The sequence below is a fragment of the Seriola dumerili genome, unplaced genomic scaffold (genome assembly GCF_002260705.1).
Source record: "Seriola dumerili isolate Sdu_G_001 unplaced genomic scaffold, Sdu_1.0 BDQW01000003.1, whole genome shotgun sequence".
Taxonomy (NCBI): Eukaryota; Metazoa; Chordata; class Actinopteri; order Carangiformes; family Carangidae; genus Seriola; species Seriola dumerili.
The window spans coordinates 1956889-1975295 of record NW_019174258.1 but is presented as its reverse complement, the minus strand read 5'-3'; the positions used below and the strand labels follow the sequence as shown (position 1 = coordinate 1975295).

General features: G+C 39.6%; 2 protein-coding genes across 2 annotated transcripts in view; both read left to right on the top strand.

Annotated features, from left to right (window-relative positions):
- The first annotated feature begins 263 nt into the window (after nt 1–263).
- LOC111220084 (dual specificity protein phosphatase 22-A-like) lies at nt 264–12344 on the top strand. The gene is made up of 7 exons (XM_022743046.1): nt 264–547; nt 1629–1662; nt 2346–2428; nt 3108–3157; nt 7128–7202; nt 7489–7660; nt 10654–12344. The coding sequence occupies exons 1-7, from the start codon at nt 527–529 to the stop codon at nt 10837–10839; spliced, it is 621 nt and encodes a 206-aa protein (XP_022598767.1). The 5' UTR covers nt 264–526; the 3' UTR covers nt 10840–12344.
- A 2216-nt stretch (nt 12345–14560) lies between these two features.
- Nucleotides 14561–18407, top strand: part of irf8 (interferon regulatory factor 8) — a 4044-nt gene continuing 197 nt past the window's right edge. Inside the window, exons 1-9 of the mRNA XM_022741293.1 lie at nt 14561–14669; nt 14831–15031; nt 15507–15690; nt 15950–16044; nt 16303–16360; nt 16776–16823; nt 16973–17365; nt 17455–17570; nt 17734–18407. The exon at nt 17734–18407 is cut by the window's right edge and continues 197 nt beyond it. Of these exons, the coding sequence (XP_022597014.1) occupies nt 14861–15031; nt 15507–15690; nt 15950–16044; nt 16303–16360; nt 16776–16823; nt 16973–17365; nt 17455–17570; nt 17734–17925 (1257 nt within the window). The 5' untranslated portion in view covers nt 14561–14669; nt 14831–14860 and the 3' untranslated portion in view covers nt 17926–18407. The remainder of the gene's footprint in view (nt 14670–14830; nt 15032–15506; nt 15691–15949; nt 16045–16302; nt 16361–16775; nt 16824–16972; nt 17366–17454; nt 17571–17733) is intronic.

Sequence of the window (18407 nt, the reverse complement as noted above, 5' to 3'; positions counted from 1 at the left end):
TTATGGATTAATTTAATATGTATAATGGTTCTCGGTTTCCATATGGGGTATTAGCAATGTAACTGTCATATAAAGGATTTGGAGGTTCATGATAATATGCATATGTCTAAATCCTACATTGTTAATTGTTGGACATTGCACTGAAGCTGTGTGAGCATGAAGGTGAAGGCTGGGACAAAGTACAGCTGAGCTGACGGCGGCATGCTGTGATGATGTCACTTACCGGATGAAGCCGCAGCTGCAGTTGTTTCACGTCAAAACAATCCGGAAGACGACACAGCATGACGGAACTGTTGTTGGTGCCGAATTAATAACATTATTGTTTTAGGTACGGTAGTGGAACTTCATAATGTTGTCGAATAACAGGCAAACATAGCGACGGAAGTGAAGGTTTTTCCCACTGTTTGGTAAGTTGGAAGTCGGTCATTTCAGCGTCGCGTTTTGGATTCAAAGTCCATGCAAACATAACCTAGCTGCTCCACATATTAAAGTGCTGCAGCTCATCGGAGGCTGGTTCAGGGTCATCATGGGCAATGGAATGAATAAGGTAGGCTTTGCTTAAGTGTTTTTGTTCTGGTGTTATGTTGTTGTCAGTGGCTGTTTTGTGGTAAAACTCCACAAAGTCTACCCCGGTGGACGCCTGACTCAACTACGTTAATCAATCACGTCACATGTTTTGCTCTGTCTCGCATTGATACTGTGCGATAGGCAGTGTAAATGAATCCGATGCATGCTGGATACTACGCTCGGAAGTTTTTAGAGCCGCACACAGCTTGCGTTTTCATTGTTTCAATAATGTGTCAACAGCTAAAACCAAGATTTAGGCTGCCTCAAGGTTGAGATCCGGCGACATTTAAAAGCAGCTGGTTTCAACCTGTATCAGAGGCACAGCTGGAAGGCTTGGTTTTTACTGAAGTGCCCAGAAGGAAGGCACTGAATCCATCCAGCTTAGTTGCCGACCTAGTCCTCTAACCTTCTAATGAGGGGCTCATGTAACTGCTCCGAGGTCACATCAGTGAATTATGACATTGTCAGACTTCATTTAAATTTTGCTCTACATTTGTATCATGATACTGTGACATTTACTTTCCAAACGATGGCTAAAGGTTAACTGCTTACATGTCAAATAAAACAAATGCCAAGTATAGTTAGTCAATACAATGTGAAACTCAAACAGCAAAATTTGTGTTGGAAACCAGTCTGTTAAGTAAGACCAGTGAATTTTAATTTCATATTAAAAAAGCTTTTCATAAGCATCTGTATTTCCATTCTTAATTGCAAAAGAAAATGTGCAGGCTTTGTTGGTTTTACATTTTATTAGTGTGAATCCAGTGCTTAATAGTCATTAGGCAACTACTGCCTCATGGTACTAGTACCACAGTTGTACAGCATCGCTCAGTAACTGCTTGTCGCTCATCACTTTGTGCTGATAATCATGCATCGTTGCATCAGGCCTTGTATGGCTACAGGGAATGCTTGCTTTGCTGGTACTTGCTTCTTAAGCCTTAAGCCTTAAATCCAATCTGGCTCAACCCACGACATTTGTTCCTTTCAAGTAAATTTTTTGAAGCTGGAGTGTAGTGAATATCTAACCTGAATGCAACATGTCTGTGACTGCTGCTTCACAGGTTGTCGACGGGCTCTACCTTGGGAATATAAGAGGTAAGACAATCATGATGTAAATTGATTTGATGTTTCTAAGTTTGACGCAAACAGCAGAGCTGGGTCAGGCCAGGTTTTCCGCACAAAAGGCAGAACGTCCCAATGATAGTTCAATGATAGGGGTTGACACAGTAGAATATTGCAGCCCTTTACAATCAGTATTCTTAAACATACATTTTGATCTTACTTACTGTGAAAGGTTTTCAATTTAAATATTGTCTTATACAGTATATTTATAGCATATGGTCTTAACTATCAAACATCAGATTTTGAAACTGAAAGTTGCTCCTCTGTCAAGCATAGATTGCAGAAAGATGTAAAAGCCTCATTTACAAAAAATAATTAAGAAGCTAGGGAGTGTTACTTCATATGGAATAAGAATTAAAAGTGGTTAGTATATCATTCCCTGGCCTGTAACAACCCCTTCCCAGTTAATGTGGCGTTTGCAGATTTCTAACTTTAGCTGCATGATTATGGCTCTACATGATGGCACAAACATAGTGGCTAAAATTAGTTCAAGTGACGGGAGCAAGTGACCACAGGCCTAACGGTGCCAAATGATGTTGCAGGACAGTAAACAGCTCACAGACCTGCTTCTGTAACAGCTTACTGTATAGAGTAACTGGTCTGATTTGTTGTTGTGTTTGGTTGGTGTGATATATTCCTCTCTCTCCTTGTCCCAGATGCAGAAAACAGAGAAAGTCTGTCTAAGAATGGCATCACCCACATCCTGTCTGTGTACAACAATGCTAAGCCAGTGTTTGAGGTTCGTGGACATTCCAGGTTGGCTGGTGTTTTTGCGATGTGTTCATGACAGGTTGTTATGAATCAAACCAGTACTTTCTGAGAAAATTTTGGTATGATTGTGCATGTCTCTTTAATAATGTGATGTGTCCTGTCAGCCAGCTGGGGGTGGTGATGAGTTATGGTTGGAGCAAGAGACTTGTGTGTCTGAGATGGACAGTTCAAGTGCGCACTGATGAGCTTTGTAGGGACATGTACTAATAATATCACAAACCATGTGAAGATTCTTAAGCCACTGAAATCTGGTGTAATTACCAGAGAGAGGGACAATAAATGTTTAATTTAGTTGTGTATAGTAGTGATTTGTTACAGAGGGCCTTGCTGTCCAGTATGTATTAGCAAGATCTACAACATATTCTCCATGGCTTATCCAGGTGATGGGAAATTTAAGTGTGTTTGTCTTGAACAGTGGAAAATAATTTTTAACTCAACAACAGAAAGCATTCACAGTAAACTACTCATTTAGATAAGAAATTTCTCTGTTTGCCAGACTCATCTGTAAAAATGACTTGGGCCATAATTTTTGCCACTAATATACATATAATTGAGGATTTAGAGGTTAGATTCAGATATAACATGCATGGTCTATTTTCTTGAATTTTGTTTCAGTGCTTATATAGTTTTTCATATATGTTTTTCAGGACATGACGTACCTTTGTATTCATGCAGCTGATGCTTCCAGCCAGAATCTGCTGAGCACACACACACACACACACACACACACACACACACACACACACACACACACACACACACACACACACACACACACACACAGGCTTTTAGACTAACTAGTACTGCTTATACCTCACATTTAAAATGTCCTTCTCCATGTGAATTTCTGAAGCCATGATGAGTCATGCAGTATGGTTTCAACACTGTCACTCACCAGATGTGTTCCCAGAGTATGAGAGCCACGCAAACCTTTACAAAGATTATATAGAGATTTGTCAAGTTTTGACAAAAAACTGACTGAATAATTTTTTTTCGTAATTGCACGTTCCTGTTGGTAATTTTCAGACATTAACTACTTGCTGAATTTATACTTTTTCTAAATTTAAGTAGTATATCAGAGAGTGAAGTGACCAGTAGCTCTTAGATTATTTAAGTTATATATTATAAGTATGTTCCTGACTTATAGATATATGAAGTGAAGAAGACCCTGCAATATTGAATTAATCCTATAATGTTCCTAAATTTTGAGTGGTAATAACAGTTTTTACTTTCTGTGTTTATATGTACAGTATATATGTATGTGTGTGTGTGTGAGAGAGAGCGAGAGAGAGAGAGGGAGGGAGAAACGAGGAGAGGGAGAAGGAAAGAGAAGGCGAAAGAGAGAGATGTGTGTTCAGTGTGTCGTTGCTCATTAGGAGGCAGACTCAGTGTTGAAAGAGGTATGAGCTGTCCCTCCACCCTTCCAGCGGTTGCTAACATAACATATTAGTCATAGCATCTGTGTTGATTTCTATGTAGGGTCTTTGACCTCATGCAACACTAGCTGTAGTCATTCTGGATTAATCTCTTGACATGGGTTAAGGGCACAAAACAGAAAAATCAATCACAGGTTGCAGATTGAGCATTAGTACAAAAGAGCACTGTCATGTCTTGCGACCCCTGCAGACGACCCACTTTTAAAACAGTACTGGAGCTGGTGAGGGTTTATGTCATTGTTGCTGCACCAGTGCCTTCTACTGGTTGGTCGGAGCTCCTGCACAGACGGAGGTGGGCTCTTGGAGGGAGCTGCATAGACCTCCGATACATTATGTTCCTTATTGGCAGGTAAAAAACTGCTGTTGACACCATGTTTATTGGAAGCACATTGCTCTCTATACCATTCACAGCTCAACAGCGAAATCTGCGGAGACAAAGACTGTACAATAAGGGAATTTGCCATGCTAAAATGGGGAGAAAGACAAAGGAAAAGTGGGGGAAACTTTTAATGCAGGATGATCAATTAACCTTCTGACAACATAGTAGACAAATGTGTGACACATTGCTTGCTTGAATGCAGGCTGAACACTGATCCTTCGTGTCTGTAAGGCCAATCCACCATGACCAGGAGACTCAGACTGTAAACTGATCCAGAGTAGATATATGAATATTCTGGCAAAATGTTGGGGTTATTGGCCTGGATGGGGAGACTAACTCTGAGGGTGACTTTGAGCTCTGCAGTCATTGAAGTTGTTGTTGCTGTAGCCCTGTGAAACAAGAAAGTAGAGCCGGGTTAAAATTAATGAGATTTGAGGTTTAATGTTCAGTTGGATATTGCTGATTGGTTTGGGTTGGAGGTGTCTGACCTCCACTGTCGCAATCAAGCGTCCTTCCCTCAGGCAGCAGAGGAAGGAAACCTTCATGTGACATCTGGCTGTTGGCCTCGACCACCCAGTGCTTTAATAAACCCCTTCTGTCACAATCACTGGTCTGACTGACGGGAGTGGTGAGGCCAACTGCCGCCCCACCATGCTCGCCACCAGCTAGGGGCCCCTCTAGCCAGGTCTGATTGCCCCTCCCATTTGTAAGGTCCAAGAGCAGAGACCATCTCTCTCACAAAGGCTCTGCATTTTTTGGGGCAACTGTAGTGGTTTGAAACTGTCTGAACACCCTTAAACTTTCATAAAGCCCTTATAACTGCACTTTGGGATGGATGTCAGGAAGTCGGGGTCATTTGTGTAGCCCTAAATTGCAGTTACGGTCTCAATTGGCTTTATCACTTACCATATAACAAAAAGTAACCTGAAATTGACATCTAAAATGACAGCCAACCTTAAACCCTTATGAAAACAAGGAAAAACTCTCACAAAACTTATTAGATAAAACAAAGGTTTCCAGTCAGGGCCTCAGAAACATCCATCTCTATGATTGTCAGGTGTGCAGTGGATGAAGAGCAGCCTAACAACAAAGGTTAAATGTCAGTAACAAGTAGCTGGGATATCAAGGCCGACTTGGTCACCGTTGTCATTGATATTGTCAAGGTTAGTGTAGAATTGACACCTGATGTGATGTCAGCTCAAAATATTTAATTGGAATTGCCTTAGCCGTTGATTTATATAGCTGCTAACATACACATGTTCATGTTTGTGGAAGGCCTGGGGTTCCCCTTTTTTGTGAACATTCTCACGAAAAGTATGCTATGTTTTTAATGCACAGTGTGCACTGACCCATGAAGGTGTAAACTGATTTGCATCAAACATTTTCAAAATGTGATGTGGATTTGCGCAAGGAGCGCATATGTCCACCATAGTGTACTTTGTGGTATTTGTTTTGTTTTCAAAAATGATTTCTTATGCATACTGATGCAATTATATCAAATACAATTTCACCATATCCTAGAATTACATAAGCACTCTGGATATACTATAGGTCAACAGCTTATTTAGTTTCACTCTTGATTCAGCTGGCTAAAAACCTCAAATCTTTGTCACAAGGTAATTTTCTGCATATTAAACAAGACGGCCGGAAACCTCTTTGCTAGGAAGACAGAACAAAGTGCTGAGGAGACATCTTTTAAAGAGGAGTTTGGATCTCAGGAAGGAGGAAAAAAGAAAAGTGGCAGTCAATCTATTTTAGCCCCAGTCTGTTATTCTGTCTGCTATTGAGTAACCAGCATCTGCTCCTCAGGAGACAGTGCTATCTGCCATGCAGTTCTTGATTATGCAAAACACCATCAGTGTTTCCTGACAGTGAACAAGTAGGATATTTGAGGAGCAGTTGCACTACATTGTGCTGCTTTATGTTCATTTTTATTTCAAAGAAGACTCACATTCTGAGGATTTCTGTGACCTTTTATATTATACAGCTAATGTTTTGTTGTTTATTTGTATTTTTTTGGTCGGGGTACAATAGAGTTTGTGTTTTTAGGATTTCTTAGCTCTTAGTTGGCCTGTATCTTTGAGATGCCTGTCTGACAGCCTCTGTGTGAGTCATAACTTTTACGTTTGGAGGGTGTAATGTAAACATTCATGGTCCACCATTAGCCAGGACCACTGCTGTTTTTTTTTTTGTAAAGTCCAAATGATTCACATGGTCATTTTTAGACAGAATAAATGAATGCTGAAAACCAATGTAATTTTGCAGATAGACAAAAACGAGGACATTTACTTCCCTTGTCTGTCGCTACTGTCTGTGCTCTGGTCTACCACAAACTTTGCTTGAGCTGACCGACCTTTTTCTCACATGACTAGTTGGAGTAGCTGAAAGAAAAATCACTACTCTGCAACATGTCTGTTCCTTAGAACAAATAAAAAATCTATCAAAAATAACTGCCACATTCTGGGAGTATATTTGAGACTTACCTGCAGTTTCTACAGTCAAAATCAGAACAGTATCATGTTGACACAGTTTCAGCAACCAATCTGTAACACACAGTTAGGGCCTCGAGTTTCAGTTCAAGGTGTCCTTTCTCATATCCTATAATGTGTACTGTATTTTTAGCTGTAAAACCTTTATACCACTCTACCTGAGAAAAAGCAGGCTGGTTTCCTGATTTGATGAGTGAGATAGTACTAATGTTATTCTTGATTCAAAACATTTGTTTCTATATTCTATATCTCATACTGCATACCACAGAATAATGTGTGCTACATCAGTTTTGTCAGAATTTGAAAGTAGTTAATAATATAATAAGTTGTTGTGTTTTTGTCTGTGTGTTTCTTTCTTTCCAGACTACAGCATTTTAAAGAGTGCATCAGCTTCATCCATGAATGTCGCTTGAATGGTGGCTCTTGTCTTGTTCACTGGTAGGTTTTTATCTAAGCAGCAACCACCTCCTTATTGGCATATTTACTGTGGATGTAGGCTTTCATGAAAGCATGCCCACAAGGATAGAACCAAAAACAAGCCTGACAAGAACAAGTCAGCATTTCCATATAACATTTATCCTATACCGTGAATGAAGATGCAATTTGAGAAGCATTCAGTACCTGTTCTGTTATTTACCTATTCCCAGCAAGAAATAACATGTGAAACACCCAGCAGGTTAATGACAATGACCAAACCGGCCAAATGTCCTTTGTGTTGATGTAGCCTTGCAGGTGTGTCCCGCAGCACTACCATGGTGGTGGCCTACCTGATGACTGTCACACACCACAGCTGGGAAGATTGTCTGTCTGCTGTCAAGGCTGTTCGCTCTTTTGTCGGCCCAAACTATGGCTTCCAGCAGCAGCTGCAGGAGTACCAAACGACACAAGTCTCAGAGGTAGACACACAAAGGAACACAAAGATATGATGAATACATACACACAATACCTACAGAAAACATTCAGGCCCCCCTTTTTTTCCTCAATGGCATGTCTTACCAGTAGCTTTACATTATGTTAACACACAAATGCGTTTGCGTGTTATGTGCTGTTGCTGGTGATTCAAAGGCACTTAGACATGCACAGGAACTCACAGGATATGATGCATATAACCCTCACACTGCACAGGCAGGCCGTGGTTAACCTCACAACCGTTAATTGTGGCTCACTTGTTGTCATGGAACGTGATATACCTGACAGTTGCGGTGGACTGTCTCATGTGTGATTGTTTCTGTGTAATGTTTTTATTATTGTTTGTATAACAACAAACAGTAAGCCATCAACTCTATGACTACACTGGAATTTCTGAGATTCTTAGCTGCAGCCACACACTAAACAGCAACGGCAGAGGGCATCAAACCTCACATCACATCAGGAGACCTCTGTGCAAATAAAAAAAAAAAAGTTGTGAATCAGATATTCAATCAGTAAAATTTCTGAATCTTACTTTGTTTGTGTATGGTTCGTATTATTCATTATTCATTGTATATGAAAAAAATCTAATAATTCATATGAATTCTTATATTTAAATTAGAACTCAGTAAGTGGTCCTAATCCGCTTCTGTTATAACTTAGAGGGCATTGTCCTGTGAAATGCAAATTGTGACTTCTCACTTCTGTAATATGAGGGTTTTATTTGTCACTTTAACCCTCAGTTTTGTGGGAATATGGTGGTTATTTGACAGGTGAGGAGCTTTTTAGGGTACATAATCCATGATCCTGCTCTCTTGGAGACAAAGACCTGCCCTATAATGCTCATAGTTTTGATTTGTCTGCATTCACTTTGAAGAATATTACCACTTATAGGAAATATTAAGTGGTTTAAACTTCCTGGTTTTATTTCCAATCTGGTTTGGAGCATTTTTTTTCCACACAGAGAATATGTCAAGTGGTGTAACTGAGCATATGACAGGTGCACACATCCTTGCATTAAAATGCTGGTTCAAGCCTTAAAGACATTGACAAAGACAATGGTTAACCCTAACCATTGAGTAGAGAAGGGGAACTGTAGGGGGGTTGCTGGGATTGCATCAGCTTGGTACTGCTCATCACGTGTTAAGCATTACTGTCAGCACCTTGCAACATAACATGGCTGAAAAAAAAAGCTCATTGTTTGTAGATCTTGCACTGATTTCGAGGATTTTAAGGGAAATGGGTTTTTTGTATTTGTGCTTTTCCCACATCAGCCTCAAATAGAAAGTGAGGAATCCTCAAGACGACAGTGTCGTTTTGTTACTAATGCAGCTGTAACAACACTGTTTCCTACAACAAGTGGCAGTGACAAGGCGCGTGAAATATGTTGTAGTGCACATCCAATCTTTTGAAAGAATCAAAAAGTTTTGTGCCTTGCCCAATGTCAGTGCCATCGTATGAACCTTAGCCTGTCGGCTTGAACTCAAGCTTTTGTTTCAACTTTAAAGTTAGGACTTGAACTCTAACAGGACAAATTCCCTATTGTAATTCCATCCCATTTACATTTTGGTACATTTGACATCAGTTTTTATGTTTTCATTTCATTTCATTTTCAGTTTAAATGTGGCATACTTGAAAGGACTTTATGGCTTCTGACAAGATTCATTTTCTTTTTCTAGATGACACAGTTGTAGTTAGCAGACTCTTGAGCAACATCTGATATTAGTCCACTTACTGATGTGTTATCTTTATACTGTGCATTTGTAATGTTAATTCACTATGCCTGTTGTCTTGATCCTATGAGTCAGTGCTCTAATGTTTTGTCTTTTAGGTTGCCAGTGAGAATACTAATTTTAGGAAGATGAATGTATTACTTTCAGGGTGACTTTCACTTTGTTGTATTTCGTAAAGAATAAGATATTGCATAAAGTAGTTAATAATTCCTGAACATCATTTGAAAAATTGCAGTTCCTCGTAATTTGGACCAGCTGCTGTCTCTGAAACAACATTGAAAATGCAGTTCTTGTGACAATAAATGTCATAATATTTAACTACTTTTACACACAATTCATACTGTATACTTGTTTCTTCAAAAGCCATTACTAACACCTGCTGAAAGCTTTGCAGCTGTAAGTGATCTTAACACTTCTGTTTATAAGCAAAAGTTTTTCCAAGTGGAAAACTGGAAAAACTGGAAAATGAATTTATGTGACAAGCTCAAAATGAAAAAGTGAGTTTTTGTGCTCGACAACTGAAACACCTGAAAATGCATGCAGATTTAAAACACTGCACCCAAAATACTTTCACACATGCCCACATGGTGTCAACTTGTCAGTTGATTTCAAACCTTACAGATTTGCAATCTTAGGTTCATTATATTGAGGCATTTGGCCAAGTGCTCATGTGGCACCTTTGGTTGGCGATTTTACAGTGACTGAGAACCATGAACCTTGCTCTTCTTATTTATAGAATTTTGTTACATTTTTGAACCAACTTAGTTTAACCAGGCAGTCCAATCATTACACTTGACGACTTGTGTTATACTACGTTGTCATCAGCAGACTTGTTGACCTTCTGATTGGGCAACTTGGATGTATCCTGTCGGATTGTACTGCCTCTTGCTATAAGAGACAACAGATCAACAGGACTGAAATATGAACTATTATGTGCCATGAATTTCCAAGATGATGAAAATACACACACAAGTTGAGTATTTTTAAAGAGGAGATTTTCCTTAAACCAAAATGGGAGTGTAAGAGGAATGAGGGGGAAATCCTGAGTCCCAGGTGACTGTGTGAGCAGGAATGTATGCAGGTATTTCCTGAGAAGTGTTTCATCAAAAGCTCTCTGTATGGCCTTTCCTCCAGTGCAGGCCATTCATTCTATTTATAATGTCTTACCAGGAAGAAACTGAATACTTGGATTATTATTTTAATGACATACAGTTAACAGTTTTTTCTGTCTCTCCTCTTGTCCCCAGTACCGAGCATGGTTAAAGTCCAGTTTCCGTCCCAGTCCATTCAATGACCAGGAGCAGGTGGGGGCCCTGCTGAGCCAGTACACAGAGCAACAGGCGAGCCAGAGGAGAGGAGCAGACCAGCGCTGGATAAATCAGGGTGTAGGTGCTCTGCCGTCTAACTCTGATGATCCTGAAGGTAGCACCTGAAACAACGGCCTCTGGCCATGCTAAAGTCCTGCCCAATTCTGTCTGGAAATGGCAGTAGCTGATATTCTGTACTCAATTCCAAATCAACCTTTAAGTTATATCCAACTTTAAGGCCTTTGTATAACACTGAAAGCATAAGATGAAACAAATGCCCCCTTATAAGCCAAGCCTTTTTTTTTTTTTTTTTTTTTACATTACTTTTTTTTGCATCATAGTCATTTTCAAGCAGTGGAGGTTGATTTAGAATTGGGCTACTGACTCTATTCACTACCAGTACCTCCCATGCTCCCTTAAAGTGTACAGCCACAACAGGGGTATCGGTGCTCACAGACGCCTTACTCTAAACACCTCAGCACCTTAGCCATGATGAATACACCATACTTCCATGTGGTCACTTTACACTGTCAGTGTCCAGCTTGTTAGCCTTAAAGATGTGACGGATAAATGCTGTCTTAAAGGAACATTTTGTATCTAATTATGAGGATGACCCCTCTTTACCCTCTGACAACGAAATTCACAAATCTACAACTACTTTGACTGCAATTATTCTTACCAGTTATTCTGACGTGTACCAGTTTGCAGTCCTGTCCACGCTCTGAATAGTAAACTCTTTGATCAACACTGCAGCTTTGGAAGTAAGCATGCTTGTCAGGCTAACAGCATAAACTTAATGCATATAGAAATAAAGTACCTCCCACTGAAACAAGCGCTACTGCTTGTCAAATGTGTAGACACAATTAACATTGCATGCACCAGTAAAATACACAATAACGAAACAATGATGCTGGCCACTTACAGATGTTACAATAAATATATTACTGTTGCACATCACTGCCCACGTAGTAAACAACATTTGTTTACACCCAGTTGAATGTTGTTCTTTCAGTGTAGTTGGTACTTTTTGTTTTATTTGGGTCCTCTCATGCTGTGTGTACGCTATATGTACCCTCGTCTGCAACAGAATCCGTCACCAACAATCCACAGTGAAACATAGTGAGTTGATATCAGTTAACATTGGCAGATAGCCGGGGAGGAAAAGCTGTGAGTTGGTTCTGTCAGTTCCCAGCAGCTTTGTCCCAGCTAACAAAACTGCTGCTGACGCATCTCTTATCAAGCAGAGCAGCAGTTAACCCTAACCCGGCAACTGATATCAGATAAGCCAGGGCTGCCATTTGTTAACAAACTGTGGACTGATTCATATCATGGCCATTTAGAGACATGCATCTAAGAGAAATATCTGGAGTAAGTTTCAAAATTGGCAAAAGGTTCCTTTAAGTAATACATAACAGGGAAGCTACATAAAGTATTGCTGAGTAAAACTATAACTACATATGAAGGACCTCTGCAAGTCTTCCTGATTTTACTGAAGCTCTGGTTATCTTTTTATCTTTTTTGTGACAAAACTGATTTTGAGGGAATATGTGTTATAAATTCATGGGTAACGTTAATTTTTTTAATTGTGTATTTATGGAGTTTTTTTTTTTTTGGTTTTATAATAAAATGCAGTGATTGACAAAAAATATAGAAATGCTAATAAACCTGCACTATCAACACCATGGTGTGTGTCTGTGTGTAAATAAAAGAAATCCTGGGTAGAGAAAATTAGCATATACATAGCTAGTATTGAAGAGCACAGCTATCCTGTAAATCAGCTGCTTGTCTCATGGTAACCGCACTGAGTAAACCCCAGAATAGTTTTTCTATTCTTTTTCAGGTTTCTGGGTTTTACTCAGCAGATCACCTGGTAATGCTGCTCTATACCACAAGCCTCTGACTGTGCAGCTTCATGCAAATAGACAGTTACTACTAGACGATAATAACGAACAATGTGAGTGAGTGTGAGTTTAATGTGTATAAGAATTTGTTCTTCTCTGATGTTTTTGTCCTTTGTCTTCAACAATCTAAATGTATATCTTGCATATCAAACATTTTACACATAAACAAACAGAATTACCAAAATAACATGATCACAGTAATTTTAATGTTAACTTAAAATGACTGTCACAGTTTGAGTGCTAAGGAGACACATCAAGACAAGGTGTCTAATGAACAGAAAAGCTATTTAAACAAGTGCCAGGCCTGACTATCAATTTACCCTCATTAAACTCACCAGGAAATACACTACTACCTGTTTCCTTGGAACCGATTTCTGTCAGGAGGCCAGTGGGGTTGCATTAACTCCACTCTCGGTGTACCGCAAGTGTTTGGCTTCTAAATTGCAATTTACAAATGACCTTAAATTGAAATTATAATAATATTCCCATTACCTACAGTATATGTGCTTATTCTGAGCTTTCATAGCTGGAAAAACCTTGTGAACAGACCTTCCTATGTGTGTATGGTCCATGTATATAGGCATGCTCAGGCAGGCTAAATCCTGGCAGGGCACCCAGAGAGGTGGTGTTTACTCTGTAATCAAACAGAAAGCATAAAGTCAGGCTTCCTGTAAATTTAGCAAAACTTAATAATGAAAGGGAATGAAGTTGGAATATTAACAGGCTTTAATCTGTTCAGTGTAATTGGTGTAATTATCATACTATCAAGTTTGTATAATAATGATAACAATGGGCTTCTTGAACTGAACTGAATGTCATTGGTGGATTTGTATTTTTTTTGTCAGATGTGGATGCACAGAACTGGTGAACTCGTTCAATGATGAAGACAGAAATACTTTTAATTTTATTTGGCACTGGATGTTATCAAGGGAACTGACTAATTATTTTCATTGTCTGTTAATCTGCAGATTATTTTCTTGATTAATGAGCTTAATCCTTTGGTGAAAATTGTCTGTTGCATGTTTCTAAACCCCAAGCTGATGTCTTCAAATCGCTTGTTTTGTGGATAAACGGACTAAAACTCCCAAATGATAAATTTACTATCACATAAGACTAAGTAATAACAGGAAATCCTCACAACAGACAAGCGGTATCTAGTGAATGTTTGATATTTGACCATTAATTTTCTGCCGATTGAGTAATCAGTGAATTGATTATTCATTTCAGCATTATATCAGGCCCAACAGAATATTACAGGAATGTTATGACATTATGGTAGATAGACAGTAAGGGTAAATGAGGAGGACTCTGTCAAAACAACAGCTTTTTAAAAAAATTTTTTTTTTTATTGCTAACAGCATAACGTTTGGCCCATGGGCGTCTGGTAGAAAACAATGAAGATGGTGGATAGAAAAATAACATTTATCTGTATTTAGTCCACTGTAAATCCCGCTTTGATCCTAATATCAAATAGTCTATTATTCACCATATTGAGTTATACTTACTATCCTCCGACCATGGTATCTTCCTATTTGATAGTAATATTTGTCTATTTGATAAAAGACAAGAATGTCCCAGAGGACTTGGTTAACTGGAATCAACCTTCATCATCATAACACAGACGAGATGCTACTTTACCTGCACAGTAACTCTAAGGTTTGTCATGAGGCTGAGTGGGTGTGGAGGGGACGCTTTACTCTAGTGTGGAGCTGAGAAATCCCCCACAGCACAGAGTAACTTGTGACTCTCCGGGTTTATTCAGAGCACCACGTCTCCGCGGCGTGGGCAGCGACTTTATAACCATTGCTTGTGTCAGGCCATTTCTTGTAAATGCGCACAGTTAGGAGAACAACACTTCCGCAATGGGCCGGCCGATTGAAGCTCGACGCACTCATTGGTCAAAATGACGCAGCTATTTCATTCATAGCACGGAGCGCAATAAAATTGATGGTTATGTGCCGGTGACAGCTCACTTGAAAAAATCTAAGAGTAAGAAATCTGTAAGCCTCTCTGGATAACACACACAGGGCCAAGAGCTCAGATCTTTATCAAACTGTAAGTGCTTTTACTTTTGATTTATATTCTAATGGGTGAACGTTGTGGAATACAATTTAAAGAAATACCTTCACTTAAGATTAATCGTTATATTGAAAGTTGAAAATATCTTTAAAGTAAGTAGTAAAATTTATATAGTGAATTATATCCTCCTCATTTAGGTACGAGTAAACAAATCCAAAAACATCGAGATGTCAAACTCGGGAGGTCGGAGACTGAAGCAGTGGCTGATGGAGCAGATCCAGAGTGGTCAGTACTCCGGGCTGCTGTGGGAGGATGAAAGCCGCACAATGTTCCGCATTCCATGGAAACACGCAGGGAAACAGGATTACAACCAAGAAGTAGATGCATCCATTTTTAAGGTTTGACAGCACTTTTGAGTAGTCCCGGGGAAAGATGACTAAAGATTAGTGTAGATAGACTTTTGGTTTTACGTAGCGCTGCAAAGTAGAACCAAAAACTTGATAATACATCGTGGTGGATATGACTGAATTGCGCTTCTTCAAGTCTGGTTCTCTTGGGGCCAAATGGAAATGATCATCTAGGCTTTGAAATGTCTTTGTTTTGATTCATTTCTAGCATAAGAAACTTTTAATTAAACTAAATTGAATGCATTTATATAGTTTTTAAACAATAATAAAGCTATAGCCCAGTAAAGCTTCAGTGTTATTCTCACACTAAAATTGTAGCCTAAATAAGAAATTGCCACAATTCATTAATAACAATTCTTTCTTTCTTTCTGCTGAAAAAGAAGACCAGCCTTATGTTTCTTTTTAAAGTGTCCAGTTTTACAATATTTTCCAGTACCACAGTTAATATTTAGTTTTCCCTCTACAGGCATGGGCTGTGTTTAAAGGCAAGTTTAAGGAGGGGGACAAGGCTGAGCCTGCCACATGGAAGACTAGGCTCCGTTGTGCCCTCAATAAAAGTCCTGACTTTGAGGAGGTGACAGAAAGGTCGCAGCTGGACATCTCTGAGCCCTACAAAGTTTATCGCATTGTACCAGAGGAGGAGCAGAAGCGTGAGTTTGTTTTATTGTGACCTTTATGCCTCTATTTTAGTCTTCTTGGACATTTGAACCACTGATGTCTTGAAAGCCAGCAATGATGACCTTCAACAGAAATTTTGCATAATGCTATTTTGTAAATTATCATTAGACAATGCATGTCCCAGAATAAAATGTATCAAAAAAATATGTGAATCATGAAAGACAGTGCAGCTGGTAAAACCACTTTTTGTACTATGAAAAGAATCACAATTTGCTATTCTGTCACCCACAGATGGAAAAAGCTCAGTTATGGCCATGGCAGCAACCACTAGCTCTGGTGATATCACTGACTGCAGCCCTGCAGAAATAGAAGAGCTCATTAAAGAGGTGAGACTGCCTCTCACTGTAAAGCAATAACTTATCTCTCACCTCTCTCTCGCTGCCTGCTGTCACATCTGTTTCTACATGCCCTTTGCTTTTATTGTCACTCAGCTTTTGTGTTATTTTTTCTTTCTGACCACACTCTGCTGTCTTCTCCAACACTTGCTGCATAGCACATGCACACCCTCCCACTTGATCTTCGTGTTTATGAAGTGCACAAAGGCGATTGTTGACAAAAACCCATTGTGTTGCTGTATTTTGCAGGAAGAAGGCTGTAGCATCCAGGCCAGTCCAGAATACTGGTCCCAAGGCAGCATCAATGGTAAGACAACTTTTTCTACCCACTTATTAAATTTAGCTTTTCACAGCTCTGTCAGTTGTTGGTCGATGGTTGTCCGGGCATCTCTGCCTTTTGTCTCATCTCTCAAGAAAGACTGCTAGTTCCGTCTTCGTGAGATGAGCTTTAATGTCTTTGAGAACAACCACAGTGGAAAGCACAGTGACAGCTGTGGGTGCTAAATAGAGGTTATTTGCTTGTCTGTTGAATTCTGCAATGGAAGTATTGACTAACATCCTGTTGAACTTTGCTGACTAAGTTGATTATTTCTTTGGGAGATTGTGCTGGTGAAATGGTATTTCTGATGATGCAGCAAAATAATGACATGACATTGTGGTCGTGTCCAGTGTGTCAAAAAGACCCTTCCCTCACCTCTTCCTCCTCCTCCTGTTATTCACAGCTTTCCCACTGCATCAGGACCCTTTGCCATCAGGCACTATCAGCTCAGGTATTTATTTATGTCATAATAACATTAGATCTATAGTTAAGCATTGCTATTTATAATGGAAAAAATGTAGTATAACATACAAGGTATATACTTTGTATCATTATTTGTGTAACCTTTGTACTTATTCTTTTACATGTTCTCCTCTCCAGCTTTCTCCCAAATGATGATCAGTTTCTACTATGGAGGAAAGCTAATGCAGAACACACTGGTTACTCATCCTGAAGGCTGCAGGATCTCCCCACAACAGCACCTGGGTCGTGGCTCCCTCTACAGTTCAGACAGCATGCAGAGTGTTCATTTTCCCCCTGCTGAGCTCATTGAGTACGACCGCCAGCGCCATGTTACACGCAAGCTCCTGGGCCACCTGGAGAGAGGTGTGCTGGTCCGTGCTAACCAGGAGGGTATCTTCATCAAAAGGCTGTGTCAGAGCCGTGTCTTCTGGAGCGGGCTGGGAGAAGTGGGCTCACAATACAGCCCCATGCCTTGTAAACTTGAGAGGGATGCTGTAGTTAAGATCTTTGACACAGGAAGGTTTCTTCAAGGTAAGCCAAGTATTTGAAAGCTCAGAAGAGTCAAAATCAATGCAAAACTCGTTGTTTGAACAGCTGTTCACATATTTTTTTTGTTCCAGCCATGCAGCTATACCAGGAGGGTCAGTTTCCTGCTCCTGATCCGACAATAACTCTGTGTTTTGGAGAGGAGCTCCATGATCTCAACAATGCTAAGAGCAAACTGGTCATTGTGCAGGTAAGACCAGTCAAGTCATAACATGTGTCTCACTCAAACATTTCACTGATTGAGAAGCATAAATATCAGTTGTTTTTTTTTCCACTTAAAAATTGCAGTCTTGACACCAACATACGAAAAAGACAAATCAATCTAAATAAAAACGCCTCTCTCCCTTTGGCAGATCACTATGGTGAATTGCCAGCACCTGCTGGAGGCAGTGAACATGCGCCGCTCTCAGCCTTACTGCAACAACCCAAACCTGGATATGTCTGATGCCAGTGACCAGATGGCTCGCATCTACCAGGACCTGTGCAGCTACACTGGACCCCAGAGGTCAGCCTGCTACAGGGACAACATGCCTATCACAGCCTGAACAGCATGTACTAGACAAAATGTACAACATATTAGGGACATTCCCGATTTTCCTGACATACACTGACAAGGTGAATTCACATAAAAGCCATTATCACCACCGGTTTTGGACTGTTTAAATTCATAACAGTCTCAGTGGAGACATAAAGATAAGGAAGAGCAAATCTCTTATAGTAAGGCTGCAGCTCGATATTAGCATGTCCCTAATATTTGTATATAAGTTTATATATTCTGGTGCCTATTGTAACAAATCTTCTATGTCTTTAAATACTTTAATGAAAAGTCTCTCTACAGTATGATCATTTAGGCAACTTAGTTCTCACAACTGCAGTTTATTACAATGTGCGTCATCTTCTATGCTGTTGTTTTTGCACTTGAGTCAGTTCCTTATGTGATGACCTTATGACCAGAACAAATGGAAATTTTCTCAGATATTGTTGTATTTTTACAGTAAATAATAAATCTTTACATGAGTTTATAAAA

Bases quoted from the DNA above. Each gene is read 5' to 3' on its own strand.
- LOC111220084 (XM_022743046.1), top strand. From the start codon at position 527: ATGGGCAATGGAATGAATAAG. The intron at 1,663-2,345 runs GTAAGACAATCA...TCCTTGTCCCAG, and splicing joins CTACCTTGGGAATATAAGAG to ATGCAGAAAACAGAGAAAGT. The intron at 7,203-7,488 runs GTAGGTTTTTAT...GTGTTGATGTAG, and splicing joins GGCTCTTGTCTTGTTCACTG to CCTTGCAGGTGTGTCCCGCA.